Raw genomic sequence first — 27,510 nt, forward strand, 5'->3', positions numbered from 1 at the left:
GCAAGTAAAAGTGGTCTTTGCTTGATCACCAGCTGACACAGGTATTTGAGAGAAACCAGAGTAACCATCTAGAAAGCAAAATTGTGTATGTTTGTATAATCTTTATAGCATTTGATCAATAAAAGGTAAGGGGTAATGATCTTTTTAGTAGCCTTATTTAATTTGCGAAAATCAATTACCATCCTATAAGCTGTAATAATTATTTGTGGGATCAATTCATCTTTATCATTAGGAATGACAGTGATACCTCCCTTCTTAGGGGCACAATGGACATGACTTACCCACTGACTATCAGCAACGGGAAAAATTATACCTGCCTCAAGGAGCTTTAGTATTTCTTTTCTTACCACTTCTTTCATCTTAGGATTCAGCCGTCGTTGGTGATCAATAACTGGTTTGGCGTCTTTCTCTAAGTTTATTTTGTGCTGACATAGAGTGGGACTAATTCCCTTAAGATCATCAAGAGTATATCCAATAGTAGGACGGTGCTTCTTCAGAGTTTTCAATAATTTCTCTTCCTCCTTCTCTGAAAGGTTAGCACTAATAATAACAGGATATATTTTCTTTTCATCAACATAAGCGTATTTAAGAGTATCAGGTAATGGTTTAAGATCAAACACGGGATCACCCTTGGGTGGAGGAGGATCCCCTAGGATTTCAACAGGCAAGTTGTGTTTCAAAATAGGTCCCTGTTTAAAGAATACTTCATCTATTTCCCTTCTTTCATTCATGAACATATCATTTTCATGGTCTAGCAAATATTGTTCTAAGGGATCAGTAGGAGGCATGGCAATAGAAGCAACACCAATAATTTCATCTTTACTAGGCAATTCTTTATCATGGGGTTGTCTACGAAATTTAGCAAAGTTAAAATCATGAGACATATCCCCTAAACCAACAGAAACAATATCCTTATTGCAGTCTATCTTAGCATTGACAGTATTCAAGAAGGGTCTATCAAATATAATGGGACAAAAGCTATCTTGTGGGGAACCAAGGACAAGAAAATCAGCAGGATATTTAACCTTCCCACACAAGACTTCAACATCTCTAACAATCCCAACTGGTGAAATAGTATCTCTATTGGCAAGCTTAATGGTAACATCGATATCTTCTATCTCAGCTGGTGCAATATCATGCATAATTTCTTTGTATAAGGAAATAGGTATTGCACTAGCACTAGCACCCATATCACATAAGCCATGATAACAATGATCTCCTATTTTAATAGAAATAACATGCATGCCTACAACAGGTCTGTGTTTATTTTTAGCATCAGGTCTAGCAATTCTAGCAGCTTCATCACAGAAGTAAATAACATGCCCATCAATATTATCGGCTAAGAGATCTTTAACCATAGCAATTTTAGGTTCAACTTTAATTTGCTCAGGGGGTTTAGGTGTCTTAATATTACTTTTGTTGACTACAGTTGAAACTTTAGCATGATCCTTTATTCTAACAGGGAAAGGTGGTTTCTCAACACAAGTAGTAGGTACAACAGGATCATTATAAGTGATAGTATTTTCTTCAACTTTAATAGGTGCAACTAATTTTGTTTCAATGGGAGGATTATATTTAAACCACTTCTCCTTAGGGAGATCAACATGAGTAGCAAAGGATTCGCAGAAAGAAGCTACTATCTCAGAGTCAAGTCCATCTTTAGTGCTAAATTTACAGAAAACATCGGTATCCATAAAAGATTTAACACAATCAAACTTAGGTGTTATACCTGACTCCTTACCTTCGTCGAGATCCAAATCTTTAGAGTTTCGTATAATTCTCTCCAATAAATTCCATTTGAATTCAATAGTCTTCATCATAAAGGAACCAGTACAAGAAGTATCGAGCATGGAGCGATTGTTGTCAGAAAGCCAAGCATAAAAATTTTGAATAATCATTTCTCTTGAGAGCTCATGATTGGGGCATGAATATAACATTGACTTAAGCCTCCCCCAATCTTGAGCGATGATTTCTCCTTAGCGAGGCCAAAAATTATATATATAATTACGATAACGATGAACAAGATGCATAGGATAAAACTTCGGATGGAATTCCAATTTCAATCGCTTATAGTCCCATGATCCCATATCATCACATAGCCTATACCATGTCAATGCATCTCCCTTCAAAGATAAAGGGAAGACCTTCTTCTTGATAACATCATCGAGCATACCTGGAAGCTTAAATAATCCACAAACTTCATCCACATAGATTAAGTGTAAATCGGGATGCAATGTTCCATCTCCTGCAAAAGGATTAGCCAGCAATTTATCTATCATACTCGCAGGAATTTCAAAGTAAACATTTTCAGTAGCTTCAGTAGGTTGAGGAGAAACTATTTGCTCTACCGGTCGGGGTGAAGATACCCCGAACAAGCCCCTCAAAGGATTACTTTCCATAGTAACAAGTGACAGTAAATTTCAGCACACTATATAAATTTTTCCTTACCAAGTTCCACCTACCAAAGGATGCTTCACTCCCCGGCAACGGCGCCAGAAAAGAGTCTTGATGACCCACAAGTATAGGGGATCTATCGTAGTCCTTTCGATAAGTAAGAGTGTCGAACCCAACGAGGAGCAGAAGGAAATGATAAGCGGTTTTCAGCAAGGTATCTCTGCAAGCACTGAAATTATCGGTAACAGATAGTTTTGTGATAAGGTAATTGGTAATGAGTAGAAAGTAATAAAAGTAAATAAGGTGCAGCAAGATGGCCCAATCCTTTTTGTAGCAAAGGACAAGCCTGGATAAACTATTATATGAAGGAAAGCGCTCCCGAGGACACATGGGAATTATCGTCAAGCTAGTTTTCATCACGATCATATGATTCGCGTTTGGTACTTTGATAATTTGATATGTGGGTGGACCGGTGCTTGGGTGTTGTCCTTACTTGGACAAGCATCTCACTTGTGATTAACCCCTATTGCAAGCATCCGTAACTACAACAGAAGTCTTAAGGTAAACCTAACCATAGCATGAAACATATGGATCCAAATCAGCCCCTTACGAAGCAACGCATAAACTAGGGTTTAAGCTTCTGTCACTCTAGCAACCCATCATCTACTTATTACTTCACAATGCCTCCCTCTAGGCCCAAACAATGGTGAAGTGTCAGGTAGTCGATGTTCACATGACACCACTAGAGGGATGACAACATACATCTCATCAAAATATCGAAAGAATACCAAATTCACATGACTACTAATAGCAAGACTTCTCCCATGTCCTCAGGAACAAATGTAACAACTCACAAAGCATATTCATGTTCGTAATCAGAGGGGTGTTAATATTCATAATGGATCTGAACATATGATATTCCACCAAATAAACCAACTAGCACCAACTACAAGGAGTAATCAACACTACTAACAACCCACAGGTACCAATCTGAGGTTTGGATACAAGAGATGAACTATGGTTTGAAATGAGATGGTGTTGGTGAAGATGTTGATGGAGATTGACCCCCTCCCGATGAGAGGATCGTTGCTGATGACAATGGTGATGATTTCCCCCTCCCGGAGGGAAGTTTCCTCGACAGAACAGCTCCGCCGGAGCCCTAGATTGGTCCCGCCAAGGTTCCGCCTGGTGGCGGCGAAGTCTCGTCCCGAAAGCTTGCTTATGATTTTTTCCTCGACGAAAGACTCCATATAGCAGAAGATGGGCATCAGAGGGCCACCAGGGGGCCCACAAGGCAGGGGGCGCGCCTAGGGGGTAGGGTGCGCCCCCCACCCTCATGGCTGATGGGTGACCCCCCTCTGGTACTTCTTGTGCTCGGTATTTTTTATATATTCTGAAAAGTGCTCCCATGAAGTTTCAGTACTTTTGGAGATGTGCAGAATAGGTCTCTAATATTTGCTCCTTTTCCAGCCCAGAATCCCAGCTGCCGGCATTCTCCCTCTTCATGTAAACCTTGTAAAATAAGAGAGAATAGGCATAAGTATTGTGACATAATGTGTAATAACAGCCCATAATGCAATAAATATCGATATAAAAGCATGATGCAAAATGGACGTATCACAGGATCACGCGGCCGCAGAAAATCCGGGATCTCCTGCTGCACCCGATCCGACCGATGCTCCTGCCACCCCTGATCCCGGTGCAGACTCGCCTGGCCGAGGTGACACCGCGCCAGGCACAGATCCCGGGAGCGATCTGGTCTCCCCTCCCCATCTTCGAACTCCACGCACCTCTCCGCGTACGCCAGCTGGTGCGCCCTCCGCGGCCGGCCCCGAATCGGTGGACAGGCCCTCCAGGCTGGCCCATGTGCCCGGCCGAGGGGGGGGCGCGTCGCCACCCCCGTTGGCCTCTACCAATCCCGTGTTGTCACGCGGGCCGCCTGTCTCTGCGCCTGGCCATGATGGGCCTGCTGCGGCCTCCACATCGCCTGAAGCCACTCCCGCGACACCACTTGTCCCGCGGGCGCGCACACGATCCCAGGCGGGCGTCCACAAACCATACGTACGTACTGATGGTACGGTTCCATATGATCCATGTAAACATGGATTTTTAGCGATGGTCAAGCCCTCGCTCGAGCCAACAAGTGTTTCTGTTGCTTTGGCTGACCCTTCCTGGGCTGCTGCAATGGAGGAAGAGTACCAAGCGCTTCTTCGCAACTGTACGTGGCATCTTGTCCCTCCTGGTCCCGGCCGTAATCTTATTGACTACAAATGGGTTTTTCGTCTTAAGAAGCGAGCTGATGGCACTGTTGAATGTCATAAAGCTCGTTTGGTTGCCAAGGGCTTTAAGCAGCGGTATGGAGTGGATTATGAGGATACCTTCAGTCCCGATGTAAAATCTGCCGTTATTCGTCTGGTCTTGTCTCTTGCAGTCTCTCATGGATGGATTCTTATGCAATTGGATGTCCAGAATGCGTTGTTGCATGGCATTCTGGAAGAGGAAGTGTTCATGCGTCAACCACCTGGCTATGTTGATTCGCGCTTTCCGCATCATGTTTGCAAGCTTGACAAGGCTTTGTATGGGTTGAAGCGGTCTCCTCGTGCATGGTACTCCCGTCTCAGCTCCAGACTCCAAGAGTTGGGCTTTGTACCCTCTCATGCTGATACCTCACTGTTTGTGTATAACTCCGCTGGTGTCATCATTTTTATGCTGGTTTATGTGGACGATATCATTGTCACTAGTTCATCACCGACAGTTGTCACACGTCTCATCCAGGACCTTCATACTGAGTTTCCCCTTAAGGATCTTGGTGATCTTCACTTCTTCTTGGGTATTGAAGTGCGGCGGTCAGGGGAGGATCTTGTACTCACTTAGGAGAAGCATGCAGCTGACTTGCTTGCAAAAGCAAGTATGACATAGTGTAAGCCAGCTAATTCACCCATGGCAGTCTCTGACAAGCTCTCTTGTGAAGGGGGCACTCTTTTATCTATCGAGGACACCACCTGGTATCGCAGTATGGTTGGAGCTTTGCAGTATCTTACATTAACTCACCCTGATATTTCATATGCGGTAAACAAAGTTTGTCAATTTCTGCATGAGCCCACAGATGATCATTGGACAGCGGTTAAAAGAATTCTCCGTTATGTCAAGCATTCTTTGCATACTGGACTGCACATTCGCAAGTCTCAGTCTTCCTTGATCAGTGCATTTTCAGATGCAGATTGGGCAGGTTCAGCAGACGACAGGCGTTCCACTAGTGGCTTTGCAGTATTTTATGGAAGCAATCTTGTTTCTTGGAGTTCACGCAAACAAGCTATAGTGGCACGGTCGAGTACAGAAGCAGAATACAAGGCGTTAGCTAATGCTACAGCTGAGATCATCTGGCTACGGTCTTTACTTGGTGAACTTGGAGTCTATCAAGCACGAGCACCTGTTCTTTGGTGTGACAACCTTGGCGCCACATATCTCTCTGCTAATCCGGTGTTCCATGCATGGACTAAGCACATTGAGGTGGACTTTCATTTTGTACGAGAATGTGTTGCACTCAAGGCCTTGGAGATCCGGTTCATACCTACACAAGATCAGTTGGTGGATGGTCTAACTAAACCTATCGGAATACAACAACTTCAGTTACTTAGACACAATCTCAACCTTACCGACTGTGATTGAGGGGGAGTGTTAAACAGCCGAATCATGGTGTATATATGCCTAGCTTGTTCTTCAAGATAGGTTAGTTGGAGGTGATTCGTATCTAGCTGTAGATCATGTTTATCTTGTATTCTGTTGTGATCACAACACGTTGTAATCTATAACCTCTTGACGCATATAAATACATGACCAGGGCGGCCTCTGTTGAGGTGTGTCGAACTGCATCTTTCCATCTTTTCACACCTTTTACCATGATGAGATTGATAGAGTGATCAAGTGAGGTGTGCCGAACTACATCTTTCCATCTTTTCACACCTTTTACCATGATGAGATTGATAGAGTGATCAAGTTGATGCCTGCAGATAGGCACCGGGGCCTGACGGGTTTAAGAAAAAGGGTTTCCTCCCGCTTTGTATTACAAAGCAACCATCCGATACAACCAACGATAGGGGCTGGGGCGGAAGCAGCACAAACACGCCCAAAAGAAAGGAAAGAGAAAAAAAGAAAAGAAACAAATGTCGATAACGGCGGATCGACAAAAACGACGAAGCCTCGTGACCGCTGAGTCCACCAGAGATCGCCCACCAAGCTCCGAGACTCCGAGGGCCTGATGGGTTTAGTAGCGTGTTTCTAAAATCTGCTTGGCACATTGTCAGATAAGATTTCTATAGATGTGCTTTGACTTTTATGATGGCAAACTCAATCTCCAGAGTATAAACACTGGCTATATTACACTGATCCGAAAATTGCTTCACCGGAGACTGCAAATGACTATAGGCCGAGCATACTCCTAAACTGTTGCCTGAAAGTGATCATGAAGATTCTTGCCAATCAATTACAGAGATTGATATTGCATATTATCCACAGAAACCAATATGGCTTTTAACAACGGGAGAACCATTCAGGATTGCCTTGGATGGGCGTTTGTATATTTACCAATGTCATGCTTTTGGTAGTGGGACTTTCATTCTGAAACTGGATTTCGCCAAAGCCTTTGATACTATAGAGCATGCAGCCAGGCTGGATATTATAAAAGCAATGGGGTTTGATCACTGCTGGCTAGGGTGGATTAAGCGCATTTTCAGCTATGGAATTTCTTAGGTTCTGCTCAACAGGGTACCGGGCAAATAATTTCATTGCATTAGGGGTATTCGACAGGGTGATCCCTGTCTCTGCTAATCTTTGTGCAGGCAGCGGACTTGCTTCATGCGACAATCAATGATTATTACCGAGAAATCTTTTGTCATTGCTCATTATTGCAGTGGGAGATTCAGACTACCCTATTATTCAGTACGCCGACGACGTGATGATGGTGCTGCATGCCCTGTTCAAATAGCGACGATGAAAAATATTTTGATAGACTACGCTGCTTCCGTTGGTCCAAACATTAATTTCCAAAAATCTATTTTGGTGCCAATCAACTTGTCTGCTCACAAAACCAGTGCTCTAGCAGAGATCTTTCAATGCTCTGTCAAATCCATTCCCTTCAAATACTATGCTGCTTCCGTTGGTCCAAACATTAATTTCCAAAAATCTATTTTGGTGCCAATCAACTTGTCTGCTCACAAAACCAGTGCTCTAGCAAAAACCTTTCAGTGCTCTGTCAGATCCATGCCCTTCAAAGAATATGCTGCTTCCGTTGGTCCAAACATCAATTTCTAGAAATCTATTTTGGTGCCAATCAAAATTAATAATTAACCGACCAAAAACTTAGGGTAGGTTAATTGTTCGAACCAACTCTAGAAAGCCAGGCTGCCAAGTTTTATTTGGAGGTCACGAGAAATATCAGAGTCGATTTAAGAAAACCATCTCAGTCATTCAAATAAAAAAGCAACCTCTCCAAAACCGAACTGTTTGAATTTTCCGGGTTTATGGAGTTTTGTTGTCCTGGCTGTAGCTACATTGGAGTCGATTTCGAAAATTGACTCTAGTTGGTGCGGACAGATTTTTCCGGAGTGTTTGTGTGAATCTCGACAATCCAGATTTTGTTCTCAGAAAAAACAATGGCCTGTTTGTAAAAACCCAGACCCCATTGATTTTTCTTCGGCTTTTGCTCCGGGTGTAATATGTTTTTTTTAAACTGACCCTTTGGATTTGTACGAACTGTCCAGCCTTTGTTGCATGGTTTGTGTCCGCCCTTTTTGGATTGTTTAGAAATGGCCATATTTTCACATGGATATGAGTAGTTCATGCTTTATTACTCTAACTAGCAAAAGAGCCATTGCGTTGCAATGAGAGAAAAAAAATCATAATCTTCAAAGGCCATGACAACATTTTGCTGCATCACCGATAACATTTTGGCGAACATTTTGTTCAATTTTATTAACATTTTTAATAGACGAACTTCTAAAAAAATCATGAACATTTTTTGATTGACCAAACATTTGTTTTCAAAATGTTAACACTTTTTAAATATGCGAGCATTCTTTTAAAAATTGCAAACATTTTTTAAATCCACAAACATTTTATGAGTTATTGAAAATTTTAATTAAAAGATGTCTTTTTTAATTTTTCGAACTTTTTCAAAGTAGAAAATTATTTAAATGAGAAAAAAATTGAAAACAGAAAATGAAAAATAAAAATAAAAAACAAAATTTAAAAGCAGGCCGCCCGAACATGGGCCACCTAAAACGGGTGCGCTACGTCCTCTCCCAGCGCATAGAGCACGGTATAAGAGATTCCTACTCTGTGGGCCGACCCAGGTGGGGAATTCCTCTGTGTGAAACGTCTTTTGTTACTTACAGGTGGCATCGATGGGTAATATTATACAACTTTAAGGGTAATTTATGTGATGTACAGCCAGAAGCACTAATAACTTTAGGGATAACTCAGACCACATAAGTATTCACACCATAAGACGAACGACAAATTCACGACAGTGCATAAACCAAATGTAAATGATCGATACCAGATCAGACATATTCACAACTTTGGCAAAATATAGACGAAGGAAAAGAGTTTAAATCATATGATTCTCGCATCATCGATGCTTTGCAATTTTAGTATTCCATTTTACATGAATAAGATGACACCTAATGGCATGAGTTTGTCTAAGATGCACGGGGTGGATAACTATGTGACAAACATGCATAGCTTGATGAGATGAAGAGTGCATGTTGTAACAACTGAAGGTAGTGGGTATGGTGCATGCATGATAAATAGTTCTAGTGAATACTGACATGGCAAACTTGATGGGATGGAAGGCTGCATGTTGAGATGTGGGGGATGAACTTTTAAGAACGGAGGATTAGTAATGTGATGGAAATAAACAGGGAAATCACATGAATTACTAGAATTAGTGCTGCTAGTACAGGTGCATGTCCGACAAACAAGATACATGCAGAAATTTATGAAATAACGAATAAAATTTTGACTAGGAAAAGACGACTCAATCTGGCCGGCCGGAGTGCGAGCTGAGCGCACGCCCACACATGGAAATGCCAAATGTTGTAGGATGGGCCCGTACGGGGCTAGTACTTTTTTTTAACACAGTACGGGGCTAATACTAGAACACGATCACGAACGACGATGAGAGCGAGCAGCAAGCAAACGTCATGGATCATTCATTCGACCACTGCTCGGACAACGCGAGCAGCTCTTCCAAGTAGTCTGCTCCCAGGTCCTCTAGCTCCAGCACGCTCGATGACGACGACGCAGCGGCAGCGGCAGCAGGTTGCTTCTTCTTCATGTCACCCTCCTGGCTCTTGCCCTTGGGAGTGCGCTTCCGGATCCAGTGGCGCCAGGCCCGGCCCGGATGGGGGGGGGGGGGGGGGGGGGGGGGGGGGGGGGGGGGGGGGGGGGGGGGGGGGGGGGGGGGGGGGGGGGGGGGGGGGGCGGCGGCTGCCCTGAGCCCCCGAAATCCAGGAGCCCCTCTCAGATGTGGTACGAAGATAGCCCATAGGCCCATATCATTTCCTGAAACGAAATTAGCTCAAACAAAGAAAAGAGGTAGCAGCCTAGGCGCAAGTACGCAATCAGGAATTAATTACTTTCTTCTCCCGAAACGAAATTAGCTCAAGTAAACAAAATTAGGCCCACATTGATGTACGCACGCAATCACGGCGTAACTCTTGCGACGTGAGATCGCATCCCTAATCCACTGACCTATTCTCTGTTCCCTGGTCCCGAACTTTAGATCAAAAGTCGCTAGCCGCCGGCAGCTCGAGTAGCTGGACGCAGCCACGCAGGACTCACACGCACATCACCAGGCCATGGCAATTGACAATACCGAGTGCGTTCGTTATCCACTTTCTAGGTGTTGGGATTATATTGCTAGGTGCCTCCTGCCTAACATCCATATCGCGCCGTTGTTGAGCGCCTAATCACGGATGCTGATGCGTTTGGTTTGAGGTATATCATTTGTACCCGCAAAAAAAAGAGGTATATCATTCGTACTATTTCCTAGTATTTATGTTGCTGATGAAGTAATTTACCTTCACATACATATAAGATGCATATCTTCCACTGCTAAATGATTTGGCAATATTACACATCTATAAAAATTGTTGGATAAAATTTACATTGATCCTATGATAAGTGGATTTGTATCGAGAATTATTTTAAGAGACTAGATCTTATATATATTGTTGTCCTTTGCTTGCTTAGTCGTTCTGTAGCCAAGTTATTCGAATGTTTCTCAGGATAAACGGATGTCCAACATGTTTCGCCTACAGAAAAATGACTGATCTGTTGACACGAATCATGGCCTTACTACTAGGTCCCAGATGGCCAGCGGGGTTTTAGAAGAAACTTTTAGAATAATATATAGAAAGTATTGAACGAAAGTAGTATCAAAATTGGTTGCATTAAAGTGTTATTGGTTATATATATTAGGGGGAGCCCTAATTTTTTGTCTTGCCCCTGGCCCCCAAAATCTTAGGACCGGCCCTGAGTGGCGCCTCTTGAGCTCCAGCACGGGCGAGTCGTCCTCCTGAGACTGGATTTTCTACTCTCGGGTGCACCTACACCCGCATGAACAGTACACTTGAAAAAAACACAAAACAAAATTGAAAAAATCTGAAATTTTGGGACATCAAACTAGATCAAAAGTTTTCGCTTCTTGCAAAATTTCATGACCAAATAACATTCGAGGAGCCCTCAACAAAAATAATAAATCTGTGTTCAAAGTTTTATTCACTTTTCAGGAGTTATTTTGTTTTTTTTTTGCTGAGGGCTCCTCAAATGTTATTTGGTCATGAAATTTTGCAGAAACTTAAAAGTTTTGATCTAGTTTGATGTCAAAAAAAATCGGATTTTTTTTACTTTGTTTCATTTTTTTTTAAGTGTACTGTTCATGCGGGTGCACCTACAACCGGAAGCTGCCACACCTTTCTCCGTCCTCCCCCGCGGCGGCGGCTTCGCCGAGCTTCAGCACGCGCAGCGACTCCCGGACTCGCTCCACCGGGAAATTGAGCACGGTCGCGGTTCCGCGGGATGTGTAGGCCGCCTGATCGTAGGCCAGCGCGGCGGCCTCCGGGGTGTCAAAGGTGCCCAGCCACACGCGCTCGCTGCTGCGCGTGGAGTCCCGGATCTCCGCCGCATACTTGCCCCACGGCCGCCTCCGCACGCCGATCAGCTGCGGAGACTCGGCATTGGCCTTCTTTGCCTCGTGCTGCTCCGCCCAGGATGGTACAGCAGGTGAGATGTACGTGGCCTCCATGAGCGCGCTGAACTGGTCCATGTCCATGCCCATGCCCATAGCACTCGCCGCGCCATGGTACTGGGTAGAAGGAGACTGCTGGTATTGGTAGCCATAGGAGGGTTCGGAAGTGGCATAGCTCATGCCGTAGTAGCATGGGTTGTCGTCATTTGTATAGGACCCATTGTTGTTGTCGTAGTAGCCGTAGCCGTAGCCGCTGTGGTTAGGTTCCATCACTTGATACTCCTGGCTATAGGCTAGTCTCTCTTGCTTAATCAGGCAGGTGTGCACTTAAGCTCGGTTGGGGACGACTATATCTTTATCTTTACCTAATTTTTTTTAATAATAAAGCAAATTAAGTTTCGATTGTCCGTTATGGCATTTTTCAGAAAAGCCTCTGTGTTTGGATGAAATCAACCCGCGGTCCGGACTTAAGTCACAACCAAACCGTTATTTTACATTTTTCGAAAACCCGTTGATATTTTAGGTAATTCATCCGCGGATCATATCTAAGTCAAAGAAATGTTTTTTAAATCATCCATATCTTTTAAACCCTAACTTTGATTTGAACATGTTATATATAAAATTTAATTAGAAAAATATGTAGAATATGAATATGAGATTTTTTTTACCTGTTAATTATTTTAAATATTATTTTGGAATATATTTAAGTCAAACAAATGATTTTCTAAATTATCCGTATCTTTTAAACCGTAACTTCAATTTTAACATATTATATATATGAAATTTTATTAGAAAAATGTGGGGAATATAAATATGTTGTTAATTTTACCTTTAAATATTTTTAAAATATTGTTTTGGAAGAAAACTTATAATTTATAGCGCAAGATCCATTTTTCTTTAATACCGGCGGCGATCCGGATTGCAAATAAACACCCCACTATAACCATATAGGGAAAAGAAAACATCGCTAACTACACATGCATACCTCTGAAAAATGTCACAGGGGAAAACAATAGATTTCTCATCGCGGGAGTGAGAGATAGCGAGAGAGAGAGAGAGGGAGAGAGAGACGCCTTAGGATTAACCATATTCGAACACGTTTTTTTTTTGTGAACACCGAGGCCATCGCCGGCGAGGGTGAGAAAGAGGATAAGCGACAACACAAATATGATGCCTCACAAAAATAAAGAAGATGGACCTATTGTGGTCTTGAGTGATGGTTGTTGGATTAAGAGCGTGTGTTATGTTTTCTCTCCCGTTGCAACGCACGGGCTTTTTTGCTAGTTTAGCTAATCGATATTTGTAAATCCCAAACGTTCGGATCTTTCTGATAGGTCCAAACGATCTGGATGCCATCATTTTTTTATCGCGGGAGCCTCCCGTAATTCTGTTTTTTGTGTCTCCTTAATTAATGGGATTTTAATTACGGAATACATGGATTGACCTGATTTTTAATCGGGGAATTTATTAGTTAACTCAATTTAGTCTCCTGACTCTTAATTAGCACGATTTAATTTCCTCCTATCCTAATTGGCATGATTAATGGGTTCCTAATTATGCGTACTGCCATTTAAAGCTGCCTTTTCGTTTTAAATCAAAAAATGAGTGAGTGGGATAGGTATCGATCTCCTGCCCTCACTATCTGTGGCATGCAAGACTAACCAACTCAGCTAACAATTGGATACATTCAATAAATAGAAATGTGATAGTTAAGCTTTTTTCACTTTCATATGAGCTAAAAAAAGCATTTTTCTTCTTGTGTTTTTTGGATTTCTCAAGTTGTCTTGTAGTCTTCCATACACCAATTGGTTGTATACCTTGCCATGTAGGCTCATTGTAAATATGATGACAACTTCACATGAAGGATTTTCTGGGTTGAAACATACTCTGGTAATTTCTGTGCATATGGCATGGTAATTTGTGCACCGGGACCCGATAACTTACATACAAATGTCATGGTAACTTCGATCGGGGGTGAAAAAATTATTGAAACATCTCCTCGGTAATTTATCTGTAAACAACGTGGTATTTTCTACATGGCAACCCTGATAACTTAGCCACAAACAACCACGACAACTTTGACCAAAAATGTACCCTGGTAACTTTTGTATAAACATCATGGTAATAATGCATCATATACATGATAACTTAGATACAAACATCATGATAATTTGGACCCCGAAGAAAAAATATTGAAAAATATAATCTTGATAACGTTTGCGTGAAGCACTGCATACCTTATACTTAGGTGAACTACGCGGGAGGGGGGGGATGGGATTTATTGAAAAACATATTCCCGGTACTTTGTGTGCAAATAACACGATATTATACGCACATGAGAGTTGATAACTCATATACAAATATCGCGATAATTTTTTGACCGAGGGAATGAAAATTGTTGAAAACCATACCCCGATAACTTTTGTGCTACATGATAATATACACAACAAAGCTATAACTCACTATAAACAACATAATCACTTTTTGACCCTCGGATAAAAGTTTGTTCAAAATATATTCCGGAAACTTTTGTGTAAATGACGTGGTAACTTATGTATGACAGACGTGATAACTTAGCTAGCCCAAAGATGATAACTTTTGGTCTGAAAAAAATCATCAAAACATATCAACATGGGATCTAGTTTTGAAGATCTCGTCGAGATGAATTTTTTTGTGAAGACGGTTTTTTAATCGGAGCGACGGTTTGATCTACAAAACATTTTAAAATTTGAAAAAAGAAAAAATCTAGGATGACATCAGCTTTTCATCCTTTAGTGCATATATTTCCACTACTTATCTCCACTACTTATAAAAGATCAAACATTAGTTTCACTAAACACACATAACAAAACACACACAGACGCACTACCACCGTTTGATTAGGCCCACTAATTTTAATCTAACAGCTAGCTTTATCCTGATCTATTTTTCGGTGTGCACTTAGTATTTTGCGTTGACTGACCATGCTTCACCTGGAGGAAAACAAATTCCATTCGCCTGTGATCGCAACTCCTATAATCACGCATCCCACACAAAAAAAAAGAAACATATCCCCTCATAAAAAGAAACAGACCCTCCGACAGATCTAAAACACGTCATTAGGGCACCTACAATGCCGGGCGCTAGGATTAATATCCTGCCTAATTGGCAGTTAGGCTAGAAAATCCTAGTGTCTTACCTGGCATCGGCGCAAAGGTTAGAGGCGGACGCTTCGTCTTTTTTTCCTGCCAGGCTTGAAAGATGCATGTAGCGATCGAGTTTCCCTGCTGGTTGTGGGATTAATTAGCGCCGGTCCTTAGGGCCCAGCGTTTTTTTAACATCAGTACAGACACAAGCGTTCATATACACGCGCATACACTCATCCTATGAACGCACACACGCACATCCTACCCCTATGAGCACCTCCGAGAGACTGAGCCGGCATATCATCTTGAGATTTACGAAGTCACCGTAGGCGCCTCGTCGTCTCCTCCCACTGAAAGCGCATCGCCGGAAATTCTGAAATAAATTCAGGAATAATGCGAGCACCAGGATTTGAACCCTGATGGGTTGGGAATAGCACTGTCCACCTGACCAACTCAACCACGGGTTGATTCGCCTTAGCACCCAGCGTTGGCGTGTAAAACGCTAAGCTAATTTTTTATTTTATAATGTTTATTTTTTTTCGTCATAAGCGCCGATGCAAGCGCTCTGCAATGGACATGCCCTTAGCAAACCTCCACCGCGCCCCACCCACGACACCTTGATTGCACGATGCCCTCCCCTACCCGCCGCCTACCTCGCTCGCAGCCTCAACCACATCGCGGCTACTGGTGTCGGGCACCATGCAGAGCGGCCGCGCGGGCCAGCCCACGCCGACGTGAGAGAAGTACGTGTCGCTCCCGACGCCGGACAACACCGGCCCCTGTATCTCCGTCGTCGATGCCACGAAGATCGGCATGGTGTTGGCCTGATTCAGGTCGGCACGGGAGATCCCATCGGCAGCCAGAGATGCGTGCGCCGACAATGCGGCGGCCCAGGCCGATTCGCGGCGCAGGCGGGCGAGAACGAGGGACACGTGGCTCTGGTGCCGGGCCTGCTCCTCCCGGATGAAGTCCCCGGAGTGAAGCCGCAGGGCGAGCCCGCTCTTCCCGCTGGAGTGCTCCTCCCTAGCAAGAACATCGGTGTCGCTCGTGGAGAGGGACTGGTGGAGGTGGACGGCATCGGTGGTGGCGGCTGCGTTGACGCCGCCCTGACGGATCGCACAGGCCCCAAAAATCCGGCTTCGTACATCATGAAGGTGGAACTGTACTTTCTTCCGTGATGATATCCAGCTTTGCCGGCGGCCGTGGTGGCGCTACCCTGCCGGATCACAGATAAGCTGCTGCAGCAGAACAGCCCCAGAAAAGATGCCCACCTATTGAGCGAGCAGGACGAGCTCTGGAGTTGTGTCACCACGTTGCTGATGTGCGTCGTAAGTTCCTACTCTACAGCTATCAGTACTTGTGTTGTTCGTGCCATACTAAGCCTAACCTGGGATGTGGTCTTCATTTTCGGCTGCAGAACAGTTTCCCATCGAGGATGTACTTGTATATAATCACGCCATGATGCCAGATCGAAAAGCCCACACACTGTAGGTCAAGACTCCATCCAGTCATTGATCAATTTATTATTCATCAGTTGATCCCATACTTTTGCTGGTCTAACCGTTGCACTGAATATATTAAAAATACTAAATATATTCATTACTTATCATGATGTGTTTCAATGGAATATAAGATCAGTTTATTGATACTTCCTCTGTAAAGAAATATAAGAGCATTTAGATCACTGGAGTACAGTACAATCTTTACTATCTTGCACAATAGTGGACATATTTCTAAATATGTACAAAAAACACCAAGTTATATAATTAGGTAAACTATGAATTTTACAAATCTCCAAAATTAGGGTCCCATTTTTCATTTCACTCCAGGACCCCACATTCATGTAAAAGGCAGAGGGGGCGTCACTACAGCCAACGGGAAGATGGATGATGGATGGTGTATGGATGGGGGTGGAGATGAGATCTCACGGCATTCTTATACTTCCCTCCACTCCCCTGTGCTGCCTTTACTTATCGTTTATCTCACATTGCATATAGTGGAGCATGGTGTCCATGGATTAATTTTTTCGAGGGTACGATGTCCATGGATATTAAGGGAGGCAGCCGGACGACTAGATAGGTTTGGTGGACTACTGGCGGGGGGCATAGGGGACATGCTCTTGGTTTCCATCTAATTTACTTTGCTTATTATGTCTTTTCTGAAGTTGCTGAGTAGGTAGTGGCATGATTAGAAATAGAAACCTAGTGATTTAAAACGGTTTGCCACCAGGTGTGTTGCAAATCTAATATACTGGCTGATGTTCCAGAGCAAGCATCTTGACCTGCATGTGGTTATTCATTCGGGATGGTGAGAGCGGTGCTAACATAGGAATCATTTATTTGAACACTTCTATATTTTGTAACCATGGTGCTAAGATGTCGGCCGACCGCGTGTGTCGCCTCCCGCAATCAGTGAGATCCGAGAGGAAGAGGGGAGGCAGAGAGGGGACGGAGTGGGTAACAAGGGAGGCTAGGGAGGACGAAGAGGATAGAGAAACCTGGAAGCGCGATGGTGAAGGTATGGCCTCCCCAACCCCAAGCAGCCCTAACCACAGTAGCAAAGTGTGCATCCATTGAAATAAACCAGACATTGCTTATGTACACTACTAATGATTGTAGGATTATATTTCGGAAGGAACCAATTTTTTATGGTCACCGCAACCATGATCATATTTTCAAATAGCCAAGGTTAGTCACAATTGTCTTTTTTTTTCAGAAAAGGTGTGTGCATGCATGCATGCTAAATATCATCTTTCACTTTTTACATCAATGTATTGTAGTCAGTAAGAAGGTCCTTTTATACTTATGAGCAGGTGCTACGTACATATCAACTTAATGTTTATTTGAACAAATGCAGAATTGTGATTGATCCTGGGCTAGAGGCACCGATTGGGAGTTAACTCACACTATGAACATCTTATTCTTATGACGTAACCATAACACATTTTCTTGATTGACATGCATCCCTTAACACAGGCATAACAGAAAACCTTGGTCAGACCTTGGAACATAAGGTGGAGAATTACAGTAGGTTGTTGACATCTTTGAAAGTTGTTTGTTACATTGATTTTTCTCAATAGATTCATATTAGGCCCGGGTTTATTTGAATGCCAAACACATTTTATGGCTACAACTGTATGTCAGGGGGAGTTATAGTTATCACAAGGCTAATGACATGTGAATTTTTAGAGACTTCTGGAGTGTTGTACATATGCAAAAACTTTTTAAGGTGCATGTCATCAACTTCTGGATTTTCTTTATTTGCATCTCTTGTCCATTTTTCTTGGTCATATAAATCTTAAGGTAGTCTACTTCGCACCAGTGAGCTTCAATAAATTAATAATATGATTCTTTATCGTAGTACTATGAACTTTTATTTTCATGAAATTACAATGTTTATTATGAGTAAGCGTGGTTCTACCTTTAAAGGTTTGCACAACTGATTTGTCTGTCAGCGAGTTCTCTAACTGGTTTCACGTGTACTTGCTACAGCCGCAGGAGCAAGGATGTCATATTATGCAGATTGATGCTTTGATTCTATAGGAACTTGCAATGTTTTGTTTCTTAGATGCACAAACTTGTATCTCGGAACTCTAACGAATTATGTCATTTGATCAGCTTATGTGGAAACTATCAATTTCCATTGCCTCCACGCGCACTTGCATTTCTTTTTTGCTTGGTGCTTATTGGCAGTGGCCCATTTGTAGGTACTAACTAGAAGAAATTAAGATTGAAGATATATATTTCGTGATTGGAAATAGTGTACCTCAAATTTAGTTTAGTTTGGTAGTTAATGATCTTTCGTGCATGCTAAGCAATGGACATGGGCATGTTGATTCATAAAGCACAATATTTCCAGTCATTTGTATGACTTAGGAATTATATGCTCTTTGCATGAGATTTCAGCTTTTCAAAAGGTAGGTTTTCATTACGATAGCACTATTATTATGTTTTTGATCAATATATTTTAGTCGAGACGTGCATTGCACGTGCATACTTACTAGTGCATGTAATTAGAGAGATGAGTGCATATGAAAGGAAAAATTAGTCATTCTAATGCATGCATGTATATAATTAAAGTGAAGTAAGAATCGTTCTTGCCTATTGCTAAAATCCGAACGTTTGATAGTTATAAAAGTCCCTAATCTAATTAAGCAACTAACGTAACGAAGCCTTATATAGAGCGACTTGCCGCAAATAACAACAGCTACTGAGTTTGACTTGAGCATAAGAAACTGTGGTCAAGTTAGGGGAGGCAGGCCACCTCCATCACCGTCTACACGATTGTGCGGATCTTAGAGGGAGATTGACACAATCCGTATGCGCATTCTTGTATGCTGGCTCGGATTCTTGCACGCTCCTACAGATTCTCTCCGTTTCTCTCTTAACTTCTCCTTTCCCATAACCATGAATGCATCACCCCGGACCCGGAGCAGTAAGCCAGTAAGCACTAGACGGAAAATTGTATAACAAAAGACGCTGATCGAAGCTCACATGCCGACTGCGGCAAAGCAACAATGATCGCAGGAGATCAGCGACGCTTCGCCGGAGATAGCTTGCAAGCACATGAAGCGGCTGTGGCTGCTAAAGTGCAGATCGATCGCCAAGATACCATGTGTGATTTAAAACTGCAGATTACAGTGTATGCGGCACGTACGTTTCAGTACGTTTAAGGAGTATACATCTGTGGAGTATCCACCCTACTCGATCTTCTATGGAAAGTCCAAACCACGCCGCCGCCTCCTCACGTGCCCCGGTGCCGACGTCGACGTCGATCATTACCCCCGCGCGCCGTCGCCGAAGTTCCACGGCCCGCGGGTTATCTCTCCTGGCCATTAAGAAGGCCGCTGCTCAGCTCTTTTTCTTTTTCTTTTGGGGGGTAACTGTTTTCTGTTTAACCAGCTAGAAGATGTAGCTGTCTGTAAATTTGGAATGTGAGTCATGTACAAGTGTACATATCTGGGTTTTTTTTAACAGTACAGACGCAAAACGTTCATATATACGCGCATACACTTATCTTTTATAAACGCACACATGCACATCCTACACTTATGAGCACCTCCAGAAGGCTGAGCCGGCATATCATCAAAGTCATCATAGGCGCCTCGTATTTCACAGGAACGTCTCCTTCAACTGAACGCGCATCGCTGAAAATCCTGAAATAATTCAAGATAAATGCAAGCACCAGATCTTAAACCCTGATGGGCTAAGAATGCCACTGTCCATCTAACCGTCCAACAAGATGTTGGTTCGCGTGTACATATCTGCCTGTAATATATTTTATAAGTTAACCAAGTAGTACCCCCATGGTACTTTACATATAGAATCCAGTTGACCCTAGTGGCGGATCAAGAATGAGATTTCCTACCCCGAAAAAAAAACAATGAGATTTCCTATTGATTCCACAAGTTTATCTAGTTAAGTCAAACATATCATTGTTGACAATACAAATAAGTCAAACATATTAACGAACATGACCGCCCAATGACGACGATGATAGCGACGACTTGTTTAACTGGTTAACTATTAAAGATCCAGTTAAGCAACAGTGTGGATATTTTTCAATCAGATCTTGCGACGAAGAACAACTTAACATGTCTCAGTATATACATTTCACCAACAAATTTCAGCTCAGCATGTTATCCTCTGATGTAGATGTTCAATGACTGTATCGCAGACCTAGGCCTCCGCAAACTAGATAGGGTTGGTGTCAGATTTACATGGACCAACCACCAGGCAGACCCGACTCGCTTCATTCTGCCTAGTCTCTCCGGAATGGGAACTGTGATGCCCCCAGGCATCTCTTTGCGCGATTACCCGGATCGGGTCAAACCATATCCCTCTCCTACTCTCGTCCGAGAAAGAACCCCCCTCCCCCCCCTCCCCGCTTTCGGTTCGAGGCTGTCAGCAGCCGCTGGCCGGTGCAGCCTCCCCGGCCCTTCTCGGCGGTTGACACCCTCCACTTTTGCGCTAAACGCACCCACCAATTTGTGAAGGGTTGGGGCGCGAACCTGGGCCAGGCTGTTCGCGACCGGAAGAAAGCCAACCTAGCCGACATTCATGCCCTTGACCTCCGGGCCGACACCTCTGGTATTTCCCCTGATGAGTGGATTCTTCGGTACGACCTCGAGGAATAGCTCATGGTCATATACACGGATGAGGAGGCATATTGACGCCAATGGGGTACCCAGCGATGGGTCCTTAAGGGTGACGCTAGTACGGCCTACTTCCACGCCATCGCGAATGGTTGTCGCCGCCGCAACACGATTCCCCTCTTATGGGATGGTGGGCTCCTCCTCCAGCTTCCAGATGAGATCCGGGCCCATGTAGACGACTGATGACCCACAAGTATAGGGGATCTATCGTAGTCCTTTCGATAAGTAAGAGTGTCGAACCCAACGAGGAGCAGAAGGAAATGATAAGCGGTTTCCAACAAGGTATTCTCTGCAAGTACTAAAATAAATGGTAACAAATAATTTTGTGATAGGATAATTTGTAACGAGCAACAAGTAAGAAAAGTAAATAAAGCGCAACAAGGTGGCCCAATCCTTTTTGTAGCAAAGGACAAGTCTGGACAAACTCTTATATAGAGAAAAGCGCTCCCGAGGACACATGGGAATATCGTCAAGCTAGTTTTCATTACGTTCATATGATTCGCGTTTGGTAGTTTGATAATTTGGATGTGGGTGGACCGGTGCTTGGGTACTGTCCTTACTTGGACAAGCATCCCACTTATGATTAACCTCTATTGCAAGCATCCGCAACTACAACAAAAGTATTAAGGTAAACCTAACCATAGCATGAAACATATGGATCCAAATCAGCCCTTTACGAAGCAACGCATAAACTAGGGTTTAAACTTCTGCCACTCTAGCAACCCATCATCTACTTATTACTTCCCAATGCCTTCCTCTAGGCCCAAATAATGGTGAAGTGTTATGTAGTCGACGTTCACATAACACCACTAGAGGAGAGAGAACATACATCTCATCAAAATATCGAACGAATACCAAATTCACATGACTACTAATAGCAAGACTTCTCCCATGTCCTCAGGAACAAACGTAACTACTCACAAAGCATAATCATGTTCATAATCAGAGGGGTATTAATATGCATATAGGATCTGAATATATGATCTTCCACCAAATAAACCAACTAGCATCAACTACAAGGAGTAATTAACACTACTAGCAACCTACTAGTACCAATCCCGGACTTGCAGACAAGAATTGGATACAAGAGATGAACTAGGGTTTTGAGAGGAGATGGTGCTGGTGAAGATGTTGATGGAGATTGCCCTCTCCTGATGAGAGGAGCGTTGGTGATGACGATGGCGATGATTTCCCCCTCCCAGAGGGAAGTTTCCCCGGCAGAACAGCTCTGCCGGAGCCCTAGATTGGATCCGCCAAGGTTCTGCCTCGTGGCGGCGGAGTTTCGTCCGAGCAGATGGCTTATGATTTTTTCCTCATCGAAAGACTCCATATAGCAAAAGATGGCCATCGGAGGGCCACCAGGGGGCCCACGAGGTAGGGGGCGCGCCCCCACCCTCGTGGGCAGGGTGTGGCCCCCCTGGTGAACTTCTTGCGCTCAGTATTTTTTGTATATTCTGAAAACGTCTTCCGTGAAGTTTCAGGACTTTTGGAGCTGTGCAGAATAGGTCTCTAATATTTGCTCCTTTTCCAGCCCAGAATCCCAGCCGCCGGCATTCTCCCTCTTTATGTAAACCTTGTAAAATAAAAGAGAATAGGCATAAGTATTGTGACATAGTGTGTAATAACAGCCCATAATGCAATAAATATCGATATAAAAGCATGATGCAAAATGGACGTATCAACTCCCCCAAGCTTAGACCTCGCTTGTCCTCAAGCGAAAGCCGAAATCAAAAAATATGTCCACATGTTTAGAGATAGAGGTGTCGATAAAAGTAAAATACGGACATGAGGGCATCATGATCATTCTTAGAACAACAACTTACATAATTCTTGTCATATGATTTCTTATGCTAGATTAATAATTCAACCACAATTTCAAGTATGAATCGTAAACTTCATTGAAAACTAACAAACTATAATCTCAGTCATTGGAGCAATTGCAATTTATCATAACATAGGAAAGAGTCAATATATAAGTGCTTTTTCAGCAAGTCCACATACTCAACTATCATATAGTCTTTCACAATTGTTGACACTCACACAATACTTATGGGTATGGAGTTTTAATCGGACACAGAGAAAGATAGGGGCTTATAGTTTTTCCTCCCAACGTTTTACCTCAAGGGTAATGTCAACAATAGTAGTTCGTGAAAACTCACATCCAGTTAGCCATATATACCAGGATCTTTCCATTTAGAGAGAAGTTTTCCTGCAAAAAATCTTAAATGAGAGTTGTATAGCAATACATAATCACCTACATTAAACTCACGCTTTTGTATCCTTTTATCATGCCATCTTTTAACTTTTTCTTTAAACAACTTGGCATTTTCGTAGGCTTGGGTTCTCCATTCATCGAGTGAGCTAATATCAAATAACCTCTTCTCACCGGCAAGTTTAAAATCATAATTGAGCTCTTTAATAACCCAATATGCCTTGTGTTCTAGTTCGAGAGGTAAGTGACATGATTTTCCATAAACCTTTTTATACGGAGACATACCCATAGAATTTTTATATGCAGTTCTATAGACCCATAATGCATCATCAAGTTTCTTGGACCAATTCTTTCTAGACCTATTGACAGTCTTTTGCAAAATTAATTTGAGCTCTGTATTACTCAATTCTACTTGACCACTAGACTGAGGGTGATAAGGAGATGCAATTCTATTATTAACATCATACTTAGCAAGCATTTTACGGAAAGCACCATCAATAAAATGTGAACCACCATCAGTCACTAAATATCTAGGGACTCCAAATCTTGGAAAAATAACCTCTTTAAGCATTTTAATAGAAGTGTTATGATCAGCACTACTAGTTGGAATAACTTCTACCCACTTAGTAACATAATCAACAACAACTAAAATATGTGTATATCCATTAGAGGCAGGAAAAGGTCCCATATAGTCAAAGCCCTAAACATCAAATGGTTCAATAACGAGTGAATAGTTCATAGGCATTTCTTGACGTCTACTAATATTACCAATTCTTTGACATTCATCAATTTATAAGACAAACTTACGGGCATCTTTGAAGAGAGTAGGCCAATAAAAACCAAATTGCAATACCTTATGTGCAGTTCTGTCTCCAGCATGGTGTCCTCCATAAGCTTCGGAGTGACTCTTGCATAGGATCTGTTCCTGTTAATGCTTAGGTACACAACGTCTAATAACACCATCTACTCCTTCTTTGTAAAGATGTGGTCCATCCCAAAAGTAATGCCTCAAATCGTAGAAGAACTTTTTATTTTGCTGGTATGTGAAACTAGGTGGTATGAATTTGGCAACAATGTAATTAGCATAATCAGCATACCATGGAGCAGTATGAGAAGAATTTATGACATTTAATTGCTCATCAGGAAAGCTATCATCAATAGGTAGTGGGTCATCAAGCACATTTTCTAACCTAGACAAGTTGTCTGCAACGGGGTTCTCAGCTCCCTTTCTATCAACAATATGGAAGTCAAATTCTTGTAGCAAGAGAACCCATCTAATAAGTCTAGGTTTAGCATCTTTCTTTTCCATAAGATATTTAATAGCAGCATGATCAGTGTGAATAGTTACTTTAGAATCAACAATATAAGGTCTGAACTTATCACAAGCAAATACAACTGCTAAGAATTCTTTTTCAGTAGTAGCATAATTTCTTTGAGCATTGTCTAGGGTTTTACTAGCATATTGAATAACGTTTAATTTATTATCAACTCTTTGCCCTAGAACAACACCTACATCATAATCACTAGCATCACACATAATTTCAAAGGGTAAATTCCAACCAGGTGGATGAACAATAGGTGCAGAGATCAATGCTTTCTTAAGTATTTCAAATGCTTCTACAAAATCATCATCAAAGACAAATGGTATATCTTTTTGTAATAAATTAGTCAGAGGCCGAGAAATTTTTGAGAAGTCCTTAATGAACCTCCTATAAAATCCGACACGACCAAGGAAACTTCTTATACCTTTGATGTCCTTGGGGCATGGCATCTTTTCAATAGCATCAACCTTGGATTTATCAACTTCAATACCTCTTTCAGAAACTTTATGCCCCAAGACAATACCTTCATTAACCATAAAGTGGAACTTTTCCCAATTCAACACAAGATTATTTTCTTTACATCTCTGCAAAACTCGATCAAGGTTGCTCAAGCAATCATCAAAAGAAGATCCATATATGGAGAAATCGTCCATGAAAACCTCACAAATCTTTTCACAAAAGTCAGAGAATATAGCCATCATGCATCTTTGAAAGGTAGCAGGTGCATTACATAAACCAAAAGGCATACGTCTATAAGCAAAAGTACCAAAAGGGCAAGTAAAAGTAGTCTTTGATTAATCCTTGGCTGACACAGGTATTTGAGAGAAACCAGAATAACCATCTAGAAAGCAAAAATGTGTATGTTTGGATAATCTTTCTAGCATTTGATCGATAAAAGGTAAGGGGTAATGATCCTTTTTAGTGGCCTTATTTAATTTGCAGAAATCAATTACCATCCTATAACCTGTAATAATTCTTTAAGGAATCAATTCATCTTTATCATTAGGAACGACAATAATACCTCCCTTCTTAGGGACACAATGGACATGACTTACCCACTGACTATCAGCAACGGGATAGATTATACCTGCCTCAAGGAGCTTTAGTATTTCCTTTCTTACCACTTCTTTCATTTTAGGATTCAGCCATCGTTGATGATCATGAACTGGTTTAGCATCTTCTTCCAAATTTATTTTATGTTGACATAGAGTGGGACTAATGCCCTTAAGATCATCAAGAGTATACCCAATAGCAGCACGGTGCTTCTTCAGAGTTTTCAATAATCTCTCTTCCTCATGCTCTGAAAGGTTAGCACTAATAATAACAGGATATATCTTTTTCTCATCAAGATAAGCATATTTAAGAGTATCAGGCAATAGTTTAAGCTCAAACGCGGGATCACCCTTGGGTGGAGGAGGATCCTCTAGGATTTCAACAGGCAAATTGTGTTTTAGAATAGGTTCCTGTTTAAAGAATACTTCATCTATTTCCCTTCTTTCATTCATAAACATATCATTTTCATGGTCTAGCAAATATTGTTCTAAAGGATCACTAGGAGGTACGGCAATAGAAGCAAGACCAATAATTTCATCCTTACTAGGTAATTCTTCTTCACGGTGTTGTCTACTAAATTTAGAGAAATTAAATTCATGATACATATCATCTAAACTGATAGTAACAACATCCTTTTTTCAATCTATCTTAGCATTAACAGTGTTCAAGAAGGGTCTTCCAAATATAATGGGACAAAAGCTATCTTGTGGGGAACCAAGAACAAGAAAATCAGCAGGATATTTAGTTTTCCCACACAAGACTTCAACATCTCTAACAATTCCCATTGGTGAAATAGTATCTCTATTGGCAAGTTTAATTGTGACATCAATATCTTCTAACTCAACAGGTGCAATATCATGCATAATTTCTCTATATAGGTCAAAAGGTATTGCACTAGCACTGGCACCCATTGAAGGAAATATGCCCTAGAGGCAATAATAAAGTTATTATTTATTTCCTTATATCATGATAAATGTTTATTATTCAGGCTAGAATTGTATTAACCGGAAACATAATACATGTGTGAATACATAGACAAACAGAGTGTCACTAGTATGCCTCTACTTGACTAGCTCGTTGATCAAAGATGGTTAAGTTTCCTAGCCATTGACATGAGTTGTAATTTGATTAACGGGATCACATCATTAGGAGAATGATGTGATTGACCTGACCCATTCCGTTAGCTTAGCACCCGATCGTTTAGTATGTTGCTATTTCTTTCTTCATGACTTATACATGTTCCTATGACTATGAGATTATGCAACTCTTGTTTACCGAAGGAACACTTTGTGTGCTACCAAACGTCACAACGTAACTGGGTGATTATAAAGGTACTCTACAGGTGTCTCCGAAGGTACTTGTTGAGTTGGCGTATTTCGAGATTAGGATTTGTCACTCCGATTGTCGGAGAGGTATCTCTGGGCCCTCTCGGTAATGCACATCAGTTAAGCCTTGCAAGCATTGCAACTAATGAGTTAGTTGCGGGATGATGTATTACGGAACGAGTAAAGAGACTTGCCGGTAACGAGATTGAAACTAGGTACTGAGATACCGACGATCGAATCTCGGGCAAGTAACATACCGATGACAAAGGGAACAACGTATGTTGTTATGCGGTCTGACCGATAAAGATCTTCGTAGAATATGTGGGAGCCAATATAAGCATCCAGGTTCCGCTATTGGTTATTGACCGGAGACGTGTCTCGGTCATGTCTACATAGTTCTCGAACCCGTAGGGTCCGCACGCTTAACGTTTCGATGACAGTTATATTATGAGTTTATATGTTTTGATGTACCGAAGGTTGTTCGGAGTCCCGGATGTGATCACGGACATGACGAGCAGTCTCGAAATGGTCGAGACATGAAGATTGATATATTGGAAGCCTATGTTTGGATATCAGAAGTGTTCCGGGTGAAATCGAGATTTTACCGGAGTACCGGGAGGTTACCGGAACCCCCCGGGAGGTTAATGGGCCTTAGTGGGCCCTTACGGAGAAGAG

General features: G+C 42.2%; 1 protein-coding gene across 1 annotated transcript; it reads right to left on the reverse strand.

Moving 5' to 3' along the window:
- Positions 1-9,601: 9,601 nt before the first annotated feature.
- On the reverse strand, positions 9,602-11,914 carry LOC125516691 (ethylene-response factor C3-like). The gene is made up of 3 exons (XM_048682038.1): positions 11,396-11,914; positions 10,932-10,978; positions 9,602-9,773 (listed from the first exon to the last, which is right to left on the reverse strand). The coding sequence occupies exons 1-3, from the start codon at positions 11,912-11,914 to the stop codon at positions 9,602-9,604; spliced, it is 738 nt and encodes a 245-aa protein (XP_048537995.1).
- Positions 11,915-27,510: the final 15,596 nt, after the last annotated feature.

Source organism: Triticum urartu, chromosome 6 (assembly GCF_003073215.2).
Source record: "Triticum urartu cultivar G1812 chromosome 6, Tu2.1, whole genome shotgun sequence".
Classification (NCBI taxonomy): domain Eukaryota; kingdom Viridiplantae; phylum Streptophyta; class Magnoliopsida; order Poales; family Poaceae; genus Triticum; species Triticum urartu.